Source organism: Phascolarctos cinereus, unplaced genomic scaffold (genome assembly GCF_003287225.1).
Source record: "Phascolarctos cinereus isolate Bilbo 61053 unplaced genomic scaffold, phaCin_HiC Scaffold_7;HRSCAF=346, whole genome shotgun sequence".
Lineage (NCBI taxonomy): Eukaryota > Metazoa > Chordata > Mammalia > Diprotodontia > Phascolarctidae > Phascolarctos > Phascolarctos cinereus.
Window position 1 is genome coordinate 151,045,631 of NW_027556180.1, and position 22,844 is coordinate 151,068,474.

The 22,844-nt window shown below is 38.2% G+C and overlaps 1 protein-coding gene across 19 annotated transcripts in view; it reads right to left on the reverse strand.

Moving 5' to 3' along the window:
* The window catches only part of DOCK9 (dedicator of cytokinesis 9), a 357,948-nt gene that overhangs the window by 127,161 nt on the left and 207,943 nt on the right, over positions 1 to 22,844 (reverse strand). For 18 of the 19 annotated variants that reach the window (XM_078147288.1, XM_078147287.1, XM_020963989.2 and 15 more), the window contains exons 8-15: positions 20,213 to 20,387; positions 19,389 to 19,456; positions 8,080 to 8,154; positions 7,831 to 7,971; positions 7,082 to 7,285; positions 5,596 to 5,718; positions 1,786 to 1,868; positions 617 to 739 (exon numbers count right to left, since the gene is read on the reverse strand). In XM_078147288.1, the coding sequence (XP_078003414.1) occupies positions 617 to 739; positions 1,786 to 1,868; positions 5,596 to 5,718; positions 7,082 to 7,285; positions 7,831 to 7,971; positions 8,080 to 8,154; positions 19,389 to 19,456; positions 20,213 to 20,387 (992 nt within the window). The remainder of the gene's footprint in view (positions 1 to 616; positions 740 to 1,785; positions 1,869 to 5,595; positions 5,719 to 7,081; positions 7,286 to 7,830; positions 7,972 to 8,079; positions 8,155 to 19,388; positions 19,457 to 20,212; positions 20,388 to 22,844) is intronic. The other variant, XM_078147282.1, reaches the window with a different exon arrangement.

Below are 22,844 nucleotides of genomic sequence, written 5' to 3' on the forward strand. Positions count from 1 at the left end.
AATGTTTATTGATTGATTTGATTCATACCTATCCAACTGTCTTACAGGACTGTTGAGAGAAAAGCACTTTGTAACGCTTAAAGAAGCAGGCAAATAAATCTATGTATGTACTATTTTTAGCCTATTGTAAAATGCTCTCTGAGAGGTCTTCCCATATCTACTTGCTTTATCCATTTTAAAGACCACTGCCAGAATAATTTTCTTTATGCATAAATATGGTCATGTTATTCCTCTGCTCAATATTCTTTATCCCACTGAGTGAGGCTTAGGCTCTCTTGACCAGTATTCAAGGCCCCCCAGAATACTGGCACCACCTACCTATGCAAGGAAAGGGAGGGAGAATAAGAACAAGAGAGAGAATAAAAGGGAGGATAGGGTAGAAGAAAAAATTTCATATAGTATTATACCTTACACTTCTTCTCTGGGTGGGAATGCTATATAAACATTAATGTATTAAGATGGAAATTAGGGTCAAAATTGTAGAGGAATGTGGAGACAAGAAGCAATCCTTTTCTCCTGCTGTTGTGCCAATGTCTCTTGTGATACCCATGTTCAACCATTAACAATTGCTTTTCCCCCCTCTAAGACGAGAAAATAAATATGAGTTTGAACTCACTTTCGAAAATCTGCTAGTAACTTAAGCATGTCTTCATTTGATAGTTTATTGCTGTCTTGTCTGTAGAGTGCAGAAAATCTAGCATTTTTGTCAAGGTTTCCAGAGGAATCTTTGAACAATGTTCTGAAAAATCAATGCAGCAAGCTTTAAAATGGGTTATGGCAAGCCAAAACAAATACAGCCATTGAACACTAGTTTCAAATGAAGAACCATTATTATTCTGCTAGCGTAACCAATAAGAATTTAATTATGTCAGGATGTGGTAGATTGATATAGAAGGACCAATAGTAGCTTCATTTATATATAGGAAACTCCAGGATGACAGTGAATGGTTTGTGTTTATAAAACAATGTGCAGCCAACTCCTTATGGTACGGATGACCACAATGGGGATTAGCTGCAGCCCTCCCATAACTGATTCCCAGTCCCCTTGCTTTCCTGTTCAAGACACTCTTACATTCTACGTTCCCTTCACTCTTCCAGTCATCACTCAATACCAGCAGGACTTCTTCTGTTATCAAACAATGGCCCACAAATGCATGCTGGCCAAGAGATAATCTCAATGCCAAGATGGAAATACAGTACTTTCCTAAAACTAATAGGATCACAGATTTAGTGCAGAAGGGAACTTAAAAGGTCATCTAGCCTAACCCCCTATAGTTTACAGATGAGAAAATTGAGACCTAGAAGGATTAAGTGACTTGCTCAAAGTCACATAGCTAATAAGTTGTCGGTCAGTTGTTTCAGGGTACGATTCTTCCTGACCCCACTTGGGGTTTTCTTGGCAAAGATACTGGTAGTGGTTTGTCATTTCTTTCTCTAGCTCATTTGACAGATGAAGAAAACTGAGGCAAACAGAGTTAAGTGACTTGCCCAGGGTCACACAGCTAGTAAGTATCTGAGGCCACATTTGAACTCAGGTCTTCCCGACTCTATGCCCAGCACGCTATCTACTGCGCCACCAGAATCAAATTTAAAACCTGGGTCCTCTGACTCCAAATTCCATACCTTTTCCACTGCATCACAAAGTTTCAACTTTGAACTGTAATATCAGAAAACATTTTGACTCAAATACAAGCACCCTAGATAACTGCATCAAGATGAAGTGAAAATGTTACTAAAGACAGATAAGAGCTGGCCAATGAAATCTTTTATAGGCATTAACCTTACCTTGCTGCCCAAGCAAATGGCATCCTGTATTGTCCTAGTCTTTGGCATGCCTGTTTAGCATTTTTCAGCACCTTCTGGGCAACCTGCAGGAGACCAAAATAGAGTCAGGAGGTAAGAAAATGGTAGCACAACATGGGCTGTGTCACAGATACAGAGAGAAAAGAATTGCATTGCAAAGGAGCATTTCAAAACAGCAAATAGCGAAGATTTATTTTCTGAACTCTAGGAATAGCACCACAAACCTGAAAAGAAATTCACTTCTTTATAAATGGCAGAATGTGGAAAGATTTATACACTCTGTAACCACAGGCCTTTTCCAAAGGTGTTAGATGGGAAAAATCTGGGAGTATGCTGGACCTAGCTCAAACCAGTTTGCAAGAGCTGATTTGTTACATTTCCAAAGAAGGCATTTACACCTCAAAAAATCAGCAAACACCACAAATCAGGACTTGATTTAGTGTGTTGCTGATTTTTTTAAAAAGTCTCTTTAATCTCTCTGGGCATTTGCAAAATGAAGCAACTGAACTAGATAATCCCTAAGGTCACTTTCAGCCCAGAAATCCAAAATAAAAATTAAAAAAACTCACATATTGGAAACTGTCCTCATGAGGAAAGTAAAGACTAGCATAGACTCACAGAACTGCAATTAATGTTCTAGAGAGTTCTAATTTCTTTTGCCAAGATGAGGGGCTGTATACAAAACATTAAGAAGAAAAAGAAAAGAAAAATCAAAGGGCATTTATTAAACCTCTAATTGTGTGCAGCAAAGATATCTGTCTACACTTTTTTTTTTTAACCAATCATTCCCATGGGGCAGCTTAATGCTTAAGCTTTTCTATATAACATGCATTCAGTGAAACCCTGGGAGTCATAAAGCTTCTCTCCCCATGGCAGCTTTTACCCAAGGCTTCCATTCTTATCAGGTGAATGCTGTTCCCTGACCGCTGCTCTGCAATAAGATTTATGGGCCTACAAGGAAAATTATTTCAGCATATACTGGCTCCTGTTTCATTAGTGGAGTTCGCATTCCATGGCAAGTGAAGAAAAAGAAAAAGTCAAGTAGGACATTTGTCATACCCTGAAAAGCTTTCAATGTAAAACTTAACTAGGGGAAAAGACATCACTTCTACAGTAAACAGTCCTATAAGCAGCAGCACAACGTGAATGACCTTGGAATCAGGAAGACCCGGGTTTGAGTCCTACTTCAGATACATACTAGCTATGTGACCATGGACAGGTTACATAACTTTTCACTATCCCCAGGCAACTCTACATAAGTTTTATACAAACAAACTGCTCAGCTTTATTGGTGGAAGGAGTGTCCATACCAGGAATTCCCTTACCTGTGAAACCACAGGTGCTGATTCTTCCCTCTCCCGTAAAAAAAAAAAAATATTGCTCTCTTTAGAAGAAAGAACATGGCAAGTTGACAGAAAACTGAATTTTACTTAGGCCTTGGACACAAATCACATAAACAGAGTAAACAGTATGTTTGATCTTTCACACCCATAGATTATTAATCAGAACATAAAAGAATGTATCATTCTAAGGTTTCACCCTTTTTAAAAGTCCCTCTAGTGATTAACTTTTACTCTAATCAGCCAAAAAGGTTTGCTGTTGGAAATACTGTGCCTGAGGAAACAGCACCAGAGTGGGTGACCACGAGCACCAAGAAGCCTCCTATTAAATACCTCAAATCTGAGCTGAGATTTTCCCCAGGTCTCTACCTGCTGATTCTGACAAGCTTCTTACACAATGTGCTGGTCATCTTTCATGCTTCCTCTTATCCAAATCAAATAAAAATTGAATAATATTGTTGCTCTTCTGGCAAGCCAGGAGATCATATAACCTACACTATCCCACTGAAACAGTCAGGATTTTGGGACAGAAAGTGCAGTAGTCTGGCAGTCAAGAGATGTGGCTCGTGGAACCTCGTGCAAACCACAACCTTTCTGGGAGGCAGAATTTCCATTGAGAGATGGGGTTTTAGGAGAGCCATTTCTAAGATTCTATGATAAGTCCATAGGGACTTCCCAAGTATATGATATATGTTGAGGTTATCGCTTACCTTTCAGCTACTGGTGCAGACCCACTACTATGCTGCTCTTTAACCCACCCTGCTCCAGTCTGCAAAGAAGCTATTCTAGGTCAGTGGCAGAAGCTAGGGTGGGAAATCCCTTGACGTTCTTTCCCTTTGAGGGAACACATATCTGTTTTATTTCTCCTGGGGCTCTGTCACAACTCAGTTTTCTCTCAAATAACAAACCAAGATGTACATACATATTCAATTTCAAAAAAAGCTAGCATCTTGGGCCACATTAACTCAACTCCGTTCAACTAAAGTGATTTTCCTAAAAGAAAGGTCTGTTCATGTCACCCTCCTACCCAATAAATTCCAGTGGCTTCCTATTGCCTCCAGGAGCAAATATAAAATGCTCTGTTTGGCATTCAAAGCCCTTCATAATCTAGCCCCTCCTACCTTTCCAGTCTTCTTACTCATTACTCCCCAACATGTACTCTTCCATCCAGTGACAGTGGCCCCTTGGTTTTTCCACAAACAAGAAAATCAATCTCTCTGCTCCAGGCATTTTCTCTGGCTGTCCCTCATGTCTGGAATGCTCTCCCTCTTCTGCTCCAATTACTGACCTCCCTGGCTTCCTTTAAGTCCCCCAAAAAAATCTCATTTTCTATAGGAAGCCTTCCCTAACCTCTCTTAATTCCAGTGCTTTTCCCTCTGTTAACCATTTCCTATTTATCCTGTATACAGCTTGATTTGTATATATTTATTCACATGTTATGGCTTCCATTCAATTGTAAGCTCCTTAAGGGCAGGGACTGTCTTTTGCCTCAGTTAGTATCCTTAGTCCTTAGGATAGCGTCTGGCACATGAATGTTTACTGATCAATTGACTGAGAGTCAAAAGAGCTAAAACATGATTTCACAGGATGCCCCAAATACTCGTTTCTTTCTTAGTAACAATAACTCACGTTTGTTAAGATTGACAAAGTACTTTCTACTACAAGTCTAGGGGGTAAGCAGTACAAGTGTTATTAGCCTCATATTACAGATGAGAACACTAAGCCAGAGACACTAAGTGACTTGATCCCTGTCACAAAGATACTAAATTCCAAAGGTGGGATTTGAATGTAGGTTTCCTGACTCCAGAGTCAATACTCTGATTTTACTATGCTGTTTATTGTATTGCTATTTGATATCAATTCACACGCTCAGGCTAAATCACAGCTACTTGTCAAAATTTGCAAATTAAATATGCGGTCTTCCAAAATAACTAAGTTTAAGAGATTCATTAAAATAAAATTGAAAAGCCAAAAAACAGAATGAAATAGCAAAATAACTACCTATGTGGAAGTGAATAAAGCTTTTTTTAAAAAAAAATCTAATTAAAAAAAATTTGGCTGATAAAGTCTTATCTTTGCAAATGCCTTTTAGAGTAGGACCAGTAGGATTTGGTATTTTACACACACACACACACACACACACACACACACACACACACACCCCCCTCCTTTTATTACCAATCTGAAACACAAAGTTGGAAATATTACACGCTGGAGAACACTTCAGTAAAATGTAAGCTCCCCGAGGGTAAGGCCTCCTTTTCATTTTGTCTTGATATTCCCAGTATCTAACAAAGTGCATGGCACAATAAATACATATTGGATTGAACTAGAATGCAAACAATGGCTCCAACTGGGTGTTTTTGGGCATTAGTACCATAAACTTAAAATAAGCAAAAGCTTCAGCTTTTCTTCACCTTTTTCTCATCACAAAGCGTAAGATGTTTCCTACCTTAGATGAGTCTGAACTTTTCATGTATGGCTCAGCACAATGCGTGATGCTGCCCTGGAGAACTTTTTCAATTCTAGCCACAAGAAATATATCAGGATGGGGACACGTGACTGAGAATATTCCCTGTAGTAGAAACATCATTCTTTTCAATAAATATAACTCACAACATTACACAAAGTATATGCACGTACACATTCCAATTATTAATGGCTGAACAAGTTGTAGCATATGAGTGTAATAGAATACTACTTGCTTTAAGAAATGATGAGCGGGGGGGGCAGGGGAAGCAAGGTGGTGCATTGGATAGAGCACCAGCCCTGGATTCAGAAGGACCTGAGTTCAAATCTGGCCTTAGACACATAACACTTACTAGCTGTGTGACCCTGGACAAGTCACTTAACCCCCATCACCCAACAAAAAAAAAAAAGAAAGAAAGAAATGATGAGCTCGATGATTTTAGAAAAACATGGATAGACTTGCACAAAACAATGAAAAGTGAAATGAGCAGAACCAAAAGAACACTGTACATAGCAACAAGCAATACTGTTTTTAAGAACAACTTTGTGTAAGTCATTTTGACTATTATTAACATCCAAATTAACTACAAAGGACATATAAAGGAAGACACTAACTGCATCCAGAGAAAGAACTGATAGAAGTATGTATAGAATGATTTTATATATATATATATATGTATATATATACATATATACATATATATTTAAAATGAATAACAAGGTATATGTAATAGATTTGCAGCTTCATGTGAAATCATCTTATTATACTGTATTATGAAAGTGCTTGTTTTATTCCATAAATTAAAAATTATATAAAAATAAGAAAAAGAACTATCAGCATGTCAAACTGGGTAACAAACGGAAAGTTTATACTAATTAAAGAAAACACTTATAAGTTTGGAAGGAGAGAAAATAAAAAGAAAGCTCTAAACCAGGGGTGGAGAATCGGTGTCCTTGAGGCCACATGTAGTCTCCCTAGGTCCTGGGGTGCAGCCTTTTGACTGAGTCCAAGTTTTACAGAACAAATCCTTTTATTAAGGGGATTTGTTCTGTAAAGTTTGGATTCAGTCAAAGGGCCGCACTAGAGGACCTAGAAGGCCACAGGTGGCCTGAAGGCCCAAGGATCTCCACTTCTGCTCTAAACTAAGAAAGAAGAAATAAGTAAGGCCTCTTTCTTCTTCCTTTCCCTCAAGACAATTTGTCCCTCTTCTATCAGTGGTCAATTACATTATTTCTAAATCCATTATGAAGAATGCTTTGACTCAATATTGGAAATGTTAATTTTATTCCCATTCTTAAACACCACTATCCTATTCACAGTTCTTCACTGTGAAATCTTTCACATATCTATAGCGGTAAGATCTGAAGTGAAATCAGATATAACAAAGAATGAGTGTCACCCATCTCTAAAGCTGCCCTAATAAGATGGCATTCACAACATTAATGCAATACCTTTCTTTGTCTCATACCTGCTTTGGATACTGCAACATGGCTTCATGAAAGAAATTTTGAATCCTCTGTAAACTATCTCCACTGCCATTTACCATATGCTGGGGTGGGCCAGGTAGCATTTGCCTCACTGAGAAGTGGTTCAAATCCACATGAAAATCAGCAGAAATCTTTCTATTATGCTTTATGTCAAACAGTGAGAGGGTCACAAAGAAAGGCTCTACCTGGAGGTGAAGGAACAAAATATTGGTTACCATCTTTATTTACCTAAATTGTGAAAAGGCAGCACTGGTTAATGAACAAAATACTAGCTATAAGCTACTAAAGTTGAAAATGTGTACTATTCCTTAGTTATTTATATTATATAACAGGACTACACTGTGGGAAAAAAATGTTTAATTTCAATAGGTACAACAGGAACCAAATCTATAATACTGTTTGTCTCTATTCCTGGTCTATTTATGTGATCCACAGAAAGTAAATCATGGCCCCGATAAAACCTTAAATGTGAAACATCAAAGGCATCCAACATAAAACCAACGTCTTATCATTCACATCCATCTTGACCTTGCAGGCTAAACAATGCCCATGACTACATCTGTGCACATGGTTGTTCGAAAAGCATTCCCAACTTCTCTGAGTAGGGAAACAGAGATTCCCAGGCTAGACTGCCCTAAAAACTGCTTATCATGTTGAAAGGATCTGAATGCCTCTGATGCCACACACACAAAAAAAGAAAACATAAATAAATATTTTCAAAAGCAATTACATTTGTTGTGGGTCCTTCCTCATTCTCAGCAACACAGCATTGCAAATTAAAAGACAAATCATTGCATTTGACGAGAATCCTTTTCCCAAACTTCTCTTCAAATGGCTTCACTTCTGGTTCAAGTCCCGTAAAGTCAAGCTTCTTAAAAAGAAAATGAGGCAATGGTAAAGAGCGCCATTTAAAAATGCATATTATAAGCAATTTCTCTGCCTGGTTTTGGAAGATGTCAGACAAAAACACACTTCTCACCTGGGCATCTGGATCCAAGACAAAGAGTTTAACTCTGCTTTCACTTTTTAATTTGATCTCTGCTTCTCGGGTACTCTGCAATTAATAAGAAGGGCGATGGATCACATTTATTTTGTCACTCAGCATTTTCATAGAAACATACAAATGTGTTGCCAGCTTTCCTAATCTAAAGCCTTAAAAGAGTCAACAGTAAACAGTTTCTTCGTCCATCATCAGTGGTGTGCTGCTAATTGCTTAATAATCAGCTCTCCAGAAAGAAAAAAAACGCATGCAAAACATACTTTTAAGCTTAATGTGTACTATTGACATTTTCTCCATCACTGTTAAATCTAGACAACCAACGAAATAATAAATTAAGCCTTGATTTGTAGTGTTTGCCAAATCCCAAGGTATAAATGGTTACACTGAAAACTGAACAATCAGTTCACCCACCAGTGTAAGCTTACTCCACACATACCTGCATCATCTACCATATGTCTGTCATACTAATAAATATAGATGGAAGTTCAAAGATAGTACAAGCCATGGTCACTGCCCCTCAAGAAGCTTACAACGTGGTAGGGGAGAAAAACATTGCACACCAAACAATTAGAGAACAATTACGCTTAACAATGTGCACTGACTTTAGTAGGAATTCAGTTAAGGGTGAGTCAAACGTGAGCTGGAATAAGCAAGAGAAGGCTTCGAAGAAAAAGCAGAACTTCAAGGACAGGTGGGATTTAGTCAGACAGCAGAGATGAGGAGGAAAGGCATTCTTTTTAAAATTTAGGTTTAATTTTTTTGAAAGGCATTATTGAGGAAAGGAACAGCATCGATAAATCAAACAATTGCCAAGTGCCTACCTATACTGTGCAAGGTGCTGGATAACAAAGACAAGAACAAAATTTCCAACACTCAAGGAATTTACGTCAGGGAAAACAATATGTACATATATAAACATATATAAAATAAATGCAAATTAGTTTGAGGAAAGAAGGGCCTTGCACAGAAACTCAAAATATACTTAATGAATTAATGCTCAAACAACATTTGGGAGACAACACACATCATAAGCAATTCTTCCTCTAGATTTTGGAAAGTGGCAACTATGAACATCCTTCTTCTCACTGGGCATGTGGATCCATGATAAAGTAGACCCTGAAGCTTAATGAAACCAGCCCGAGAGTATCATGCTTAGCATGATGCTCTAGCAAATAAAAGCCCTACAATAAACGCTGATTCAATTAAAGCCCCACAAGTAGCCCATTAGGATCTCTGGTTAATTTACTTAATTTCTCAAGGCCTTGGTTTCTTAATCTGTTAAATGGTGTCATTGGTTTAACTGATCTTAAGGTCCCTTCTAGCTTGAACTCTGTTATTCCTGGTTATAACTGTCAACTCTGGTAACAAATGACCAAAATGTCACACAGGTTTTGCAACCACCATTAACTCCAAAAATACCAAAGAGTTCACACAGGTTAAAAGCAAAGAGCTTTCTTTATTCTATGGGGCAGAGAAATTAGACCCACATGTCTGGACCTCCTCTACGAGGAGACCCAAGGCAGTGGGGCTAAACCTTGATTTATATATTTGTGACTACACAAAGAATCAGTGTAGTATAGCAACAGTGGTGAGGCACAACAGCAACTGTGAGGCAAGGTTGTCTAGTAACAAAAAGTCCATTCATCGAAAGGCTTCATGTCTGGTCCTATTGGTGCTTGCCCAAGCTCAGGGACCATCAGTTCCGTGATTTAGTTGTAGCAGAGTTCATCCATAATGCAAAGGATTGTTGTTATGCCAAGCTCAGGGCACAGCTTGTGCCTTAGCTCTGGAAAACAAGGTGTCTAAAAAGAAAGAGGATCCAGACATACCCTAAAATTCATTGCCATAAGTAAGCTGCCAAAGGATTGTTATCCCAAAATGTACATGGTATAGACGTGTCTCGGGGCAAAAAAAATCTGTACTTTTTTTCTAGATATTCCATAATCAGTACAGGGCTGAGGAGCGGGAGGAAGAGGAAATGCAGTAGATTTCTGACAAGTAATCCTGAGACCACAGTGTCCCTTCATCTGTCAAATACTATGTACTTTTGGGGGAAAAATAGTGGAGGGCAAACATGGAAATAAAAAGGGAAGAATGAAAAAGAAAATAAGGAAAGAAGAGCTGTTTATAGAGCTTTATATTCCCTCAGAAATGAGGAAAACAGCAAAATTCTTCAAAGGAAGAACTACTTGAAGAGTTTTTTTCCTACTCATCCTCCTTACCACCTTCTGGATACTATGAAACTCTTCAACAATGGCTTTTACAAAGTGAGGATGCCCTATTCCACTATCCTAAAGGTATTACAATTTTCAGACTAACATGATAATTATAGCTAATGCTTCATATGCTTTCCAGTCACAAAGCATTTCCATCCGATCCTCACAACAATCCTCTGACATAGACAGTACAAATATCATAATCTCCATTTTACATGACAGCAAACAGTCTCAGAAAGGCTAAGTGATCACAGGGGCATTAGAATTCATCTAGCCAATCCCCTTATTTTACAGAAAAGGAAAATGAGACCTAGATGTGTAGCTACTTGCTCAAGGGTAGGCATGTGGAAGAACCAGGAATTTGCAACCTTTATAGCTACAGGGGTGTAGGCATTGATGTTATATATATTCTAAATCTTAATACTTATGGGCAAGTCCAATTCAACAAACACTTATTGAAGAATAGAATACAGAGCATTGTGCTAGCAATGAAGAAATACAAAGATTGGGTAAGACAAGATTCCCTGCCCTTATGGAACTTACATGAAGGTTAAAGCACACATACACATATAATAGTAAGTGCATCGTGAAGGCAGAAAAAGTGTTATGTGAGAAGAGTATTAAGAGGCAACTATGAACATCCTTCTTCTCACTGGGCATGTGGATCCATGATAAAGTAGACCCTGAAGCTTAATGAAACCAGCCCTAGAGTATAATGCTTAGCATGGTGCTCTAGCAAATAAAAGCCCTACAATAAACGCTGATTCAATTAAAGCCCCACAAGTAGCCCATTAGGATCTCTGGTTAATTTACTGGACTTGGAATTAGGAAGACCTGGGTTTGAATCTCAGCTGAGAAACTGACAAGCTGTAAAGTGATTTAAACTCTCTGGGTATCAGTTTTCTTATCTGTAAAATGAGACGGTTGGATCTGATGTTGCCTTTCTACTCCAAACCTATGAGACTATGATTCCTAAATGGTGAATAGAATATGGAAAGACAATTATTAATCAGGGATACCAGGGAAAAAGCTTCATGAAGTAAGTGGGGTTTTCAAGGACAAATAAAATTTCAAAAAGTAGATAGGGAAAGAGCATCCTAGCTAGAGAAGAAGGAAAAACAAACTTAGTGATGGGAAAACAAGGAATGTCTTTGAGTGTTGGCTATCTGTCTTAGTTTGGTTGGCACAGAGAATACATGAAGGTAAGTAGTTCAAGATAAGGCTAGAAGGATGGAAAAATGGAAGAGAAAAGTATGACAGACTGTAGGGCCTTGAATAGGTAGGTTAACAAGTCCAAATTATTTTATAAATAATAAGGATCTTAAAAGGACATTCTCTTTTGAAAAGCCTACAGTCATTAACAAAACTAGGCATGAGGAAGATTAAACTGGTATAATAATATGAAAGAGATAGGTGGGATGGGAGGAAGGGAAGGAATGTAGTGACTGGAAGTCATTGCAAAATTTCAGATGATGATGAGGGCCTGTACTAGGGTGGGACCAGAGGGAATGAAAAGGAATGGACAGATGAAAGAGAATGAGGAGGAAGAACCAACAGGATGTGGTAAGTGATTAGATCAAAAGAGATGAAGGAAGAAGTCAAAGAAAATAATGAGGTTTGAAACATAAGATACTGGGTGGTTATCTGAGTTAAAGAACTGAAAAAGAGCTTCAAAAAGAGTTGGGTTTTTTTTAAGTGCTCAAAGAGGTTTTTTTTTTTAAATTAAGGTATTAAAGGGACAGATGAACTCAATTTTGGAGATATTAACTGTGACATGTTCTATAAGCACGTGGAGATACTGGTTAGATGCTTGGTATAGAGGTCAGGGTTGAAGATATATGTGAGTCATCTAGGCAGATAGTTGGAGACATGGGGGTGAGTAAGAATGTCAGGAAAGAAAATGGAAGACAGAAGTAAGGGGAGAGGAGGGAAGGGGAGGGGAGAGGAGAACAGATGAGAAGAGAAGAGAGGGAAAGGTAGGGGGGAGAATGTTGAGGACAGAAATTGGGGCAAATGTTAACATTATAGTGATGAGGAAAAGGATCTAGCAAAGGAGACAAAAAAAGAACAGGTAGAGAAAGTATGAGGAGGATCAGGAGAATGAAGCATTCCAGAAGCCACAAAGAGAATCTAGAAGGAAAGGTTGAGTGGTAGTGTCAAATGACACAGAATGGACTAGGAGGTTAACAGGAAGAAAGCAAATAGATACTGTGAGCAGGAATTCACTGGGTGACTCACTGGTTGAGAGAGCAATGTCACTGCTAGGTATAGAAGCCTAATCATAAGGGATTGAAAAAGTACTGAGTTCTGAGAAAGAAAAGGTATATAGGCGACAGGTTACCATTTCAAGAAGTCTTGCAGTAAAAATCAGGAGAAAGATGGGATAACAAGAAAAGTTAAAACCTAAGTTGAAAGTACTCATCTTACTGATAAATTGTCAGAAAAAATATTTTGTCCACTTGGATTTTTTTTTGAACACAGAGGGCTGGATCCTGAAAATTTACTGAAACTTTTTAGTTACAGATTTATTTTTTTCCTTAAAATAAAGTTCCTTTACAGGTCATTTCTACTACTCCTGAGAATAACTGCATTCTTCTTTCCTCAGGAATATTCCCCATCCCCTATGGGATCAGACAAGTCCCTCAGGCAGTTTCTTCCTTTCACCCACAACAAGGAGAGATTTTAGCTAAAAGAAAACAAAGCTGCCTCTAGAACCTGATCGGCCTAAATGACTGGCCCTGGCTTCCCTGACACAGCTTCCCACTCATCTGAAGACATAAAAAGTCCTACCATGCAGAGTCTACATCCCTTGGGCTTGGACTTCTGAAGCCCACACAAGTGGAACTTCATGTTACCCCATCCTGTTGACCACACACACCTCCACAGGGAGATAGCTAACGGGTGAAGGGTGAGATGGGAGTGGAGTAGAACATCCAGAGAAGACACTCTATCTTTGCTGAGTGTCCTTACTGTGTTAGGGCAAAGTAAAAACCATCTTGTGTTAAATGTTCAATGACTTGTATCCCATTTCTTCTTAACATGAGCCTGAACTAAGAGGATGCTGATATTAGAGCCCTAATTCTGACACCCTACTATATCCTAGACTGCATGTCACATATGTGTGACATATGTGTGATGTGGAAGGCAGGGGTGGGGAAGAAAGCACAGGACTTACTATTCATATTCCAAACTAGGCTCTGCGACTCACTAGCTGTACAATCTTAGACAATTCACTTAATCTCTCTAGGCCTCAGTTTTCTTACCTATAGAATAAACTAGATCATCTCCATGGTTCTTTAAAAAAAAATTATTATTTTTGAGACTGAGTCTCCCAGGCTGGTAGTGTAACCTCCACTCATGGGCTGATCCCACTCCTGATCAGCACAGAAACTTTGATTTGCTCAGTTTCTAACCTGAGCAGGTTTCCTTTCCTTAGGCAGCCTGGTAGCCCCTCTGCTCTCAGGATCTCAGTATACTGATGCCAGACATAGTGTGGACACTGTATGTATTGACTTAGCCTACTGAAGCTCCGGCAATCCACCAGTCTCAACTTCCTCAAAAGCAGGGACTACAGGCATGGACCGCCACACCCAGTTCTGGTTCTTTTTCAGCTGTTAAGGTCTCTAGACTATAAGGAATAATGCAACTCAAAAAGTCAGATTAGCTACCTTTCCAATCATAATCCTATCAAATTCCTGGATCTCGGAAATGTGAAGGAAATGACCTTCCTGGGAGAAAGAAGATAAAGTAGAAGAAAGTCAGAGTAAAGAAAATCAGAAAAAATAGGGAGTGACCAAGAGCAAAGGATTCTGGGAACTAGCTTACCCTATTTTGAGGCTCACCCAGCCCCAACTTAGTAAAAAGAGCAAGACAGATTTGTTGCTTGACATAAATGTTTGTTGAATTGAATTGGACAGCAATATAATGGAGTGGAAACTGGAAAGATAGGGTTGTTTGTTCAAAAACAGTAACTAGGGTGGGGAACAAGTTGGGCTTGTGACAGAACCAGGTGTTCTGGTTTCAAAATGTCATGCTGAAAACAATTTAGGAGGGGCATGACTCTCACTGGGCACAGACCCAATTTTAAAAGTAAGAGAAATTGTTAGGGGAAGGATAATGCAGGAGTGTCTTGTTTTGTTTTTGGTACATCTTCACACAAAGTGGTGACCAGGGTTGACTAACGAACTCTCTGATGTCACCTAAAACCAAGGCAACCAGAAGATATTGTGCCACCTCTATGAAATAATAAGTATTAAGCAGATACTACGAGGCTGAAATGCTGCTTGTTGAATTAAAAGACAACAAGGGACAATAATACTGGCAGGCAAGCCAACTCTGACCATCATTTATCCCATAACTATTCTTGGAAGAAATTAACTTTCAAAATACTACCTTTAATTGTTGGTAGTGGCAGCAGTTATATGTTTATTAAATTATTAAATCAAAATATTAAATTTGAAAGCCTCCACTAAAGACTTACTCCAATGCCTAATTGTTACATAAAAGAGACAATAGGTTCTTAAAGGTTATACTAGTGAGGCAAAAATCCTGGCAGATCCCATCAATCTATAATTATAATAACAATAATGACATTTATGTAGCACTTACTGTGTGCTACACACTGTTAAGCCTGCTTTAGAATTAAAGCCTTAGAGTCCAAATGATGGACTGTACATCCACTTTAGGAGAAAAAGTCTAGCTAATTTAATTCCAATAAGCAATATTTATATGAATTTTAAGGCATATAGTGTGACATAGTGGATAGAAGAAGACCCAAGTTTAAGTCTTGCCCCTGACACACTTAGGTTCTGTGACCCTTGCTAGGCAAGCTATTTAACATCTCAGCAATCTAGGCAACTCTGACTATAAGTTACAGAGAAGTTACTGATCTACTTGGGTAAAGGGAAATTCTTCACCATATACCAATGAAATCACAGTTCCAGTCCCTATCTCTATACATCACAGTACATACAACATCTCATTTGCTCCTTACAACAACCCTCTGATGCACTATACGTTCTTCAGCCTATTTTTATTCCTGTTTTACAAATGAGGAAAGTGAGGCCCCCGAGAGTTTGGTTAATTTATTTGCCCAAGTTCATGTAGCTAATGAAAAGGTAGATTTGAATTCAGATCTCATAAGTTCATAGACTTAGCATTGGAAAGCACTTTAGAAGTCATCTAGTCAAACGTAGAGGAAGCAGCTCAGTGGATAGAGTGCTGGGCCTAGAGTCAGGAAAACCTGAGTTCAAATCTGCCCTCAGACACTTATTAATTGTGTGACCTTGGGCAAGTTATTTAACCTCTGCCTCAATCCACTGGAGAAAAAATGGCAAACCACTCCAGTATCTTTGCCAAGAAAACCCTGTAGATAGTATAGTCCACAGGGTCACAAAGAGTCAGCACAAATGAATGGCTGAACAACAAAAGTCCAACTGTCTCATCTGACAGATGAAAAACCTGAGATGCAGAGCAGCTAAATGCCTTGCCTGAAGTCACATACTGAGCGACGGAGCTAGAAGTCAATCCTTGGTCCTTTGAATTAAAATCCAGGGCTCTTTCCACTGTATCTCCCGATTCCAAATTTAGACTTCTCAGTACTATACCACAGTATCTTTAGGTTTGGATAGGCTAATCACCAGATAACTGACCATAAAATGATAAGGTTTGTTGTTTTTTTTTTTCCAGCCATGGCAACTCATGAAGAGTCTCAACTAAGATGTGGAAGGAGTAGCAATCTTCATCTGCCCTCACCTATGAAATTACAGACCCCTGAAGTAGTAAAATTAAGTTTAAAACAGTACATGTTGTCATAGATAAATATGGATACTATATAACTCAGATATTGTAGATACTACGCCCTAAGATGTCCACAACACATTCACGTTTGGCTGCAAATGACACAATAGGATAAAAGAAGAAAAAAAGCTTTGGGTATAGAAAGGACGCACGCCTTAATCCGTGAGATAACAATGTACAGCACTAAATGGATAAATAATAAAGCCCAATTAGCCTGTAAAACATTCTAAAGGGCGTGGACCCATATTACTCATCCCATAAGCAAAAGCAATCTTTAGGAAAATCTAGAGAATGAGATTGCAAGTATTTTTCAACTAAACTTCCTGTCAATCACATCCTGCATAGTTATGCTTCAGTCACAAAGGAAACACGAAAGACATAGCAACAGGCTGAGTGGACAGGGGCAGAAAGGAACAGGGAGGAGGTTGTACTAATCAAATTACACTTCTAACAAGCTCCCACATTCATTCCCCCATTGTTCTACTTCTTTTCTATTTCTAATTCAGACCCAACCAACAAATCTACTCCCATCCCTTTACATTCCTCTACAATTTCATCTGCTCGGTTTTTTTGTTTGTTTGTTTTTATCATTTAGACCCTGTTCCTCCTTCCCCTCATAGCATTTATTCTCTCATCTTAGCATGGCATAGGAGAAAAAGAACAGGACTAGAAAGTCCAAGAAATGAAACAAGGTACCAGATATGCTGATTATTTGACCCCTGAGCAAGTTCAAAGACACAAGGTTGTTGTTCAGAGATTTCCAGCTATTTAATACTGGCCCTAGAATAGAACTCATTCTATTTAGTAACAGTTATGTTCACGCACTAAACTTCTTACAGATAAACTTCACTTGTAAAACAGTGGCATTGGATTAGTTATCACGAAGCTGTTGTACTGCTCTCACCTTCTATGATCTTATGATTCAACTGCTCCCACCCCACTTTATATACACAAACATAAAAACAAATGTCAGACTAAAGAGATCAGCCTTATTGACACTACTATAGGACCCACATCTCAAGATGTAGGTGAGCACAGCAACTGCTCTAGGGATTAAAACGAAGCACAAACTACCTCCCACCAACTAGTTTACAAGTTTTCTGAGGTCAGGATCCATGTTCTTTTTCTGTCTTGTCCTTGCAACGCAGCCAGATGCAGTGGGTACAGCACTGGGCTTATAGAATCAGGAACTCATCTTCATGAGTTCAAATCCAGCCTCAGACACTTACAAGCTGTGTGCACTGGGCCTCAGTTCCTCATCTGCAAAACGAGCTGGAGAAGGAAATGGCAAACCACTCCAGTATCTTTGCCAAGAAAACCCCAAATAGGGTCACCAAGAGTCAGAAATACCAAAAATGACTAGACAACAACAAAAATACACAGAAACCGTCTTTGAGAGAGGGAAGGGAGGAGGAGGAGGAGTGATGATCAATAAGGAATGATGGTAGAGGAATGGTCTGGAAACAGGATTAAGACCACCTTTCCTTCTGGCCTTGTAAGTCAGGGGAAGTACGAAAGGCTTGCTAGGGATGTCATGTCTTCCTGAAAGATGCAGTTTTCTTTTAATATGTGGCAATGGAAAGAATCTTGGTTGAAAAATTCAAGGCCTCAGGGGAGTTTGTTAGAGCTGGAAACATTTAGGCTTAAAATAAAACTCTTCCTAATAGGTAGCAACTAGATACTATATTTCATTGTTTAGCAACTGAATGCTACTTAACATTTGGCCTTAAAAGAGGACTCTTTGTAGTTGGTGGCAACAAGCTGGTTCATAGACTAAATTTTACACAATTATTTTCTGGATTCCACTACCATAAAGACATATTTCAGCAAGCTAAAAGCATGTCATGAAAAGTTTAAAAGTACTCATGATTTTTCAAAATATAGTAACATATAGCAAGTAGTAAAGCAGATCTCAGTGATAAAAAGGAAAAGAAAAAAAGCATTGAATAACTCTTAAAATACAAAGACAGAAACCTAGACGAAGAAACCAAAACATCTCCTGACCTAAACTTCATGGAAACAGGAACTAACAATGGCAGTACTAAAATTAGCTTTAATAGGTAGGTGCTAAAAAAGACACTGTGGTTACTTCCAAACCCTAAAGAAATTTAGGTACCTAAATTCTCACTGTAGGAGGAAAGTTGGTATTTAAGAAAAGCAGCTCCATTTTAAAATGAAGGTCAAAGTTCAATGCCAGCATACTGGATTTATATTTTTGTAAATCAATTACAAACTATCAGGGATGTTGTTATTCAGCCATGACTGACTCTTCATGACCCCATTTGGAATTTTCTAGGCAAAGATACTGAAGTGGTTTGCCATTTCCTTCTCCAGCTCATCTTACAGATGAGGAAACTGAGGCAAAGAGGGTTAAGTGACTTGCCCAAGGTCATACAGCTAGTAAATGTCTGAGACTACATCTGAACTCAACTCAAGAAGATGAGTCTTCCTGACCTCAGGCCAGGCACTCTATCCACAGCACCACCACTGAGTATGTCAGCAGTACCGAAATTAAATGGAATTCTGGAAGGAGTATTCAGGGTCAAAACTTAGTTCCTAATGCGAACCTTCCTCCCTATTCCAAAAAAAAAAAAAATGAAAGGTAAAGAGACAGAGAGAGAGAGAGCGCAAGGGAGAGAGCAACCATGTAGAGCAAGTAAGACAAAGATAAATTTCTTTTCTTTCCTTCCTCATCAAAAAGTTTAAAAGAACCAGCAAACACTTCTATCTTGAGCAAACAGCAGGCAGAGTATTGTTGTGACCCAGGGCATGAGATATTTATCAACAGTCCTCACTCCCAAACCTAGACCTTAGTTCCTTTTGCTTGAATGAAGAAATTATCTCCAGTGCAGGCAGGTCTATTCATGGAGAAGGAAAGCACCAACACACCTGAGAAATGCAAATCACTATAATCATGTAGGAAAAAAAGTCATCAGGGTCTTGGTTGTTTCTGCTAGCTTTTGCAAAACAGTATTCAATGACTTGAAGTACAATTTTTAAAAAAAAAGCTATATTGCCACTGAGTAGCCATTTAGTGTCACTGGCAAAATAAACTGGTCAGACTCAAAAAAAATTCTTTTTTTTTTTTGATCTAACAACATTGCAGCTTAAATTATTCACCTTTAAATAAAGAAATAAACATAAGTCATAGAGAAAACTAACTGCTAATAAGTCCAGTAGGTTTAATTCTAGTTTCCAACAAATGCAACAAATAAGAGCAACGTTTTAATTTCATCCCACCAATACCAGAAGCTTTAAAGAATGATTGATTACCTTGGCAAGTTCAGGCAGGTAACTATCTAAACCGGAAGAAGAGCTTTCCAATTTGCTTTGTTCATCATCTACAATTCAAAACAGATCATCTCAGTCACTGGTAATTAAAAATGCTTTATTTTACATAGGGACATGAAGGCAATTTCTTTTCTCCACATTCTGTTGGATTTAGACATAACATCAATTAGGAATAACAAAGCAGGGCTTTTACCCACCAGCTTAGCCTGAACCACCCTTCCAAGCAAACTCTTTAGAGATCATTTGCCTGACATGAAAATACCTAAGAAAGCTAATTTCTCCTATTTAAAAAAATGCTGCTGAAGCAACTTATCACTTTCTTTCATTGTCAAGAGAGGCCTATGTAACCTTTGATTACATTAATGGAACGAAGGAGTGGGAGGTCTTTTCTCTAGTCCTACTTTCTTCTCCACTACTCAATCCCTAAAGAGTCAGTCAGTCAGCCAATAAGCAATTATGAAGTGCTTACTATATGCCAGGCACTGTAGTAAACCCCAGGGATACAAAGAGAAGCAAAAACAGGATCCCTGCCCTCAAAGAATAGACAGAAGGTAATCTCAGAGGAAGGGAGGGGGGTGGCAGGTGGAGGAGAGAGAAAAGAATGGGGAGGGATAGGAGAAGGAAGGGACAAGAAAAGTCTTTCAACTACCAATTAATCAATAAACATTTATTAAGCACCTACTTTGTGCTACAAGCTGGGGATACAAAAAGACAGTTCCTGTCCTCACGGGGCTTACAATCTAATGATCCCAAAACTACATATCACATACTATTTAGCATCACTAAATCAGGCTTGAACAACTTACCTTCATGAGCTTCTCCGTTACGTTTTTCTTGCATCGCTGCTTCAAAATTGAGCTGCAGAATTTTGTTGAGTGTCGTAATCCACTCTTCCATTTCCAACTCACTATCTGCTGCCAAAAGATAACTACTCTTATCCTGCATCTTGAGCTCGAAAGCAAAGCGCCGGACTTTGTTGTTCTAAAGGGAAAAAAAGGAATGTATCACATTTTTACCACTCAGGAATTCCCAAGGATTCGTTTTTCTTTAATACTGAGAAAATCTGTTGACCAGAGAATCTTTTTAAAAAAATTTATTTATTTATTTTTAGTTTTCAAAACTCATTTCCAAAAGATTTTGAGTTTTAAATTTTCTTACTGCTTCCCCTACCCCACCCCACCCCAAGATGGCATACCAGAGAATATTTTTCAAATTACTTAAATTGTACTTCAAATTTATTACAATTTATATCTAAAAGAGAAGTGGCATAACGTAATAGATAGAGAGCTGGAACTCAGAACCAGGAAATTCTGACACAAACCGGCTGTTTGATCCTGGAAAGTCACCTCACTTCTCAGAGGTCTAGGTGGCTTTCAAAGAGTTACCCAGAAAGTCCCAACCTGTATTGGTCAGAGAGTTTCCTCAACCACCAGTTGTCTATACCGATGAAATCACAGGTATAATATGTATTCCTGTATCCAAAAAGAAATTTATATGCCATTTCTAAAACCAAACATTACATCTTGAATACTTAACCAGGCAGGTCCTAACATTCTACGACAAGATGACTGGAACACTTGTTTGCCCAGTCTCCTGCCTCTCTTACTTATGCCTATCCACTTCTAGACTCTATACCTGACTGATAGCATAAAAATATTAATGTATTTACACAAAGAGGTAAAAAGTGAAAATCCATGATACAGTGAATTAGAAGGACAGCGACAGACAGTGTAGTATAAGGACGGAGGCCTTGTGGCACAAAGTCCTGCCTCTGATATATATGGACAAGTTGTTTAACATCTCAAGGTCTTCAGCAATGTCGAAGACTCTAAGTTATGAATGAGTTGTAGATATACTTCAGTGAAGGGAGTCCCCACACTGATGATAGGTCAGTATAATAGCATACATGAAATTATAGGTCTGAACTCACCCCTCATAAAAAGAGGGGATGAAGAGGGGCTTCTTGTGAGCACAAGCTAAGCGGGGTGCAAATCACTGATTCTCAGCTCAAACCAGAACTAAGTTGTACCTCCAGAAGGGAGACAGGAAAGGAGGCAGGAAGTCAGAGCTGGAGGAGGGTTTTTTTGTTGTTGTTGTTGGGTCTATTTATTTGTTTTTCTTTCTCCACTGTTCTGTAGGGTATGTGGGGGTGCCTCATGGAACAGGAAAGGGAATGCTAGACAATTACACAATTAAATATTCTAACAGTCCTAAAGATCTCAAAGGCAACAATACTTGGCATACACTAGAAAATGTCCATGGAAATCTAACACGAAGGTAAGAAAAAGGATTTAAGTGGGATATCGTATAAAAAACACCGTAATGCAAATCATGAGACAAGGATTCTAGTTTCAATTCTCCCACTAACTTGTGTGACTTTGGATTTGGGCTTACATATAAAAGTGAAGGAATTAAATCAAATAATCTCTAAAATCTCTTATAATTTAACTCACACTCCATGTTGTTTTTAGGTATCTGACAAGAAGAGTAAAGTAGGTATTTCGTTAACTAATCTTATCAAGTTAATCTGTTCTTCCTTTCTATAATATATCTTATGTAAACCATTATGTTACAGTGAGTTTCAAAAATTGCTAACTTAAAAAAGTAGTAAGTGCTGACAGGAAACAAATGAGTAAGAAGAAAAATGGGAAAGAGTGGAAGAAAGAAAAGAAAGAAAAAGGAAGGAAGGAAGAAAAAAGAAAGGGAAGGAGGAAGGAGGAATGAAGGAAAATAAGTGGTATGAAGTGGTAAATGAGCAAATTCCTGAAACATACCTAATTTAATATTTGGAAACATGTTGTCATATGTATAAAGTGAAAAAAAATCTAAGACATAGGGTACGTGAGTTTGAATATAAAATGCTGAATTTTTTTCTATGAATGCTCAGTTACAGAAACGTGCAAGATGCATATAAGCATCAAGGGCACCTAATACTTGTTAAAAGAAGATCGCTTACTGGTTTCTTGTCTTAGCAACGAATAATGACCGAACAGGCTTCCTGACTAACCAGTCCAAAGGCAAACACAATTCTAAGCTCTTGATAGGCCATGTCTAAACAAATGCTCTTGATAGGCCATGTCTAAACAACATTTAAAGATTTAGACAAATATGTCTTTTACAAAGGGGGGTGCGGCTTAAAAGAAACTAATCCATGGCTTAGTTCATTGTAGTTGACCCTTACAATATGAACACATGAACACTTTAATTTTCATCTTCAAATTAATAATTTACTTATAATAATTTTAAAACACAACCATTATTTCTATGTAGGCTAATCAGAAGAAATGTTATGATTTCCTTAAATTCTGAGTAGTGAGAATATTTTATCTGTTTTAAGTCTATTTTCTAAAAAATGTTTCTTGACTGAATTTCAGGGGGAGGGAAGGTTCTTAAGTAACTTCTCAACCTATTTTTTTTTAAAGGCTAATAATCTTTCAT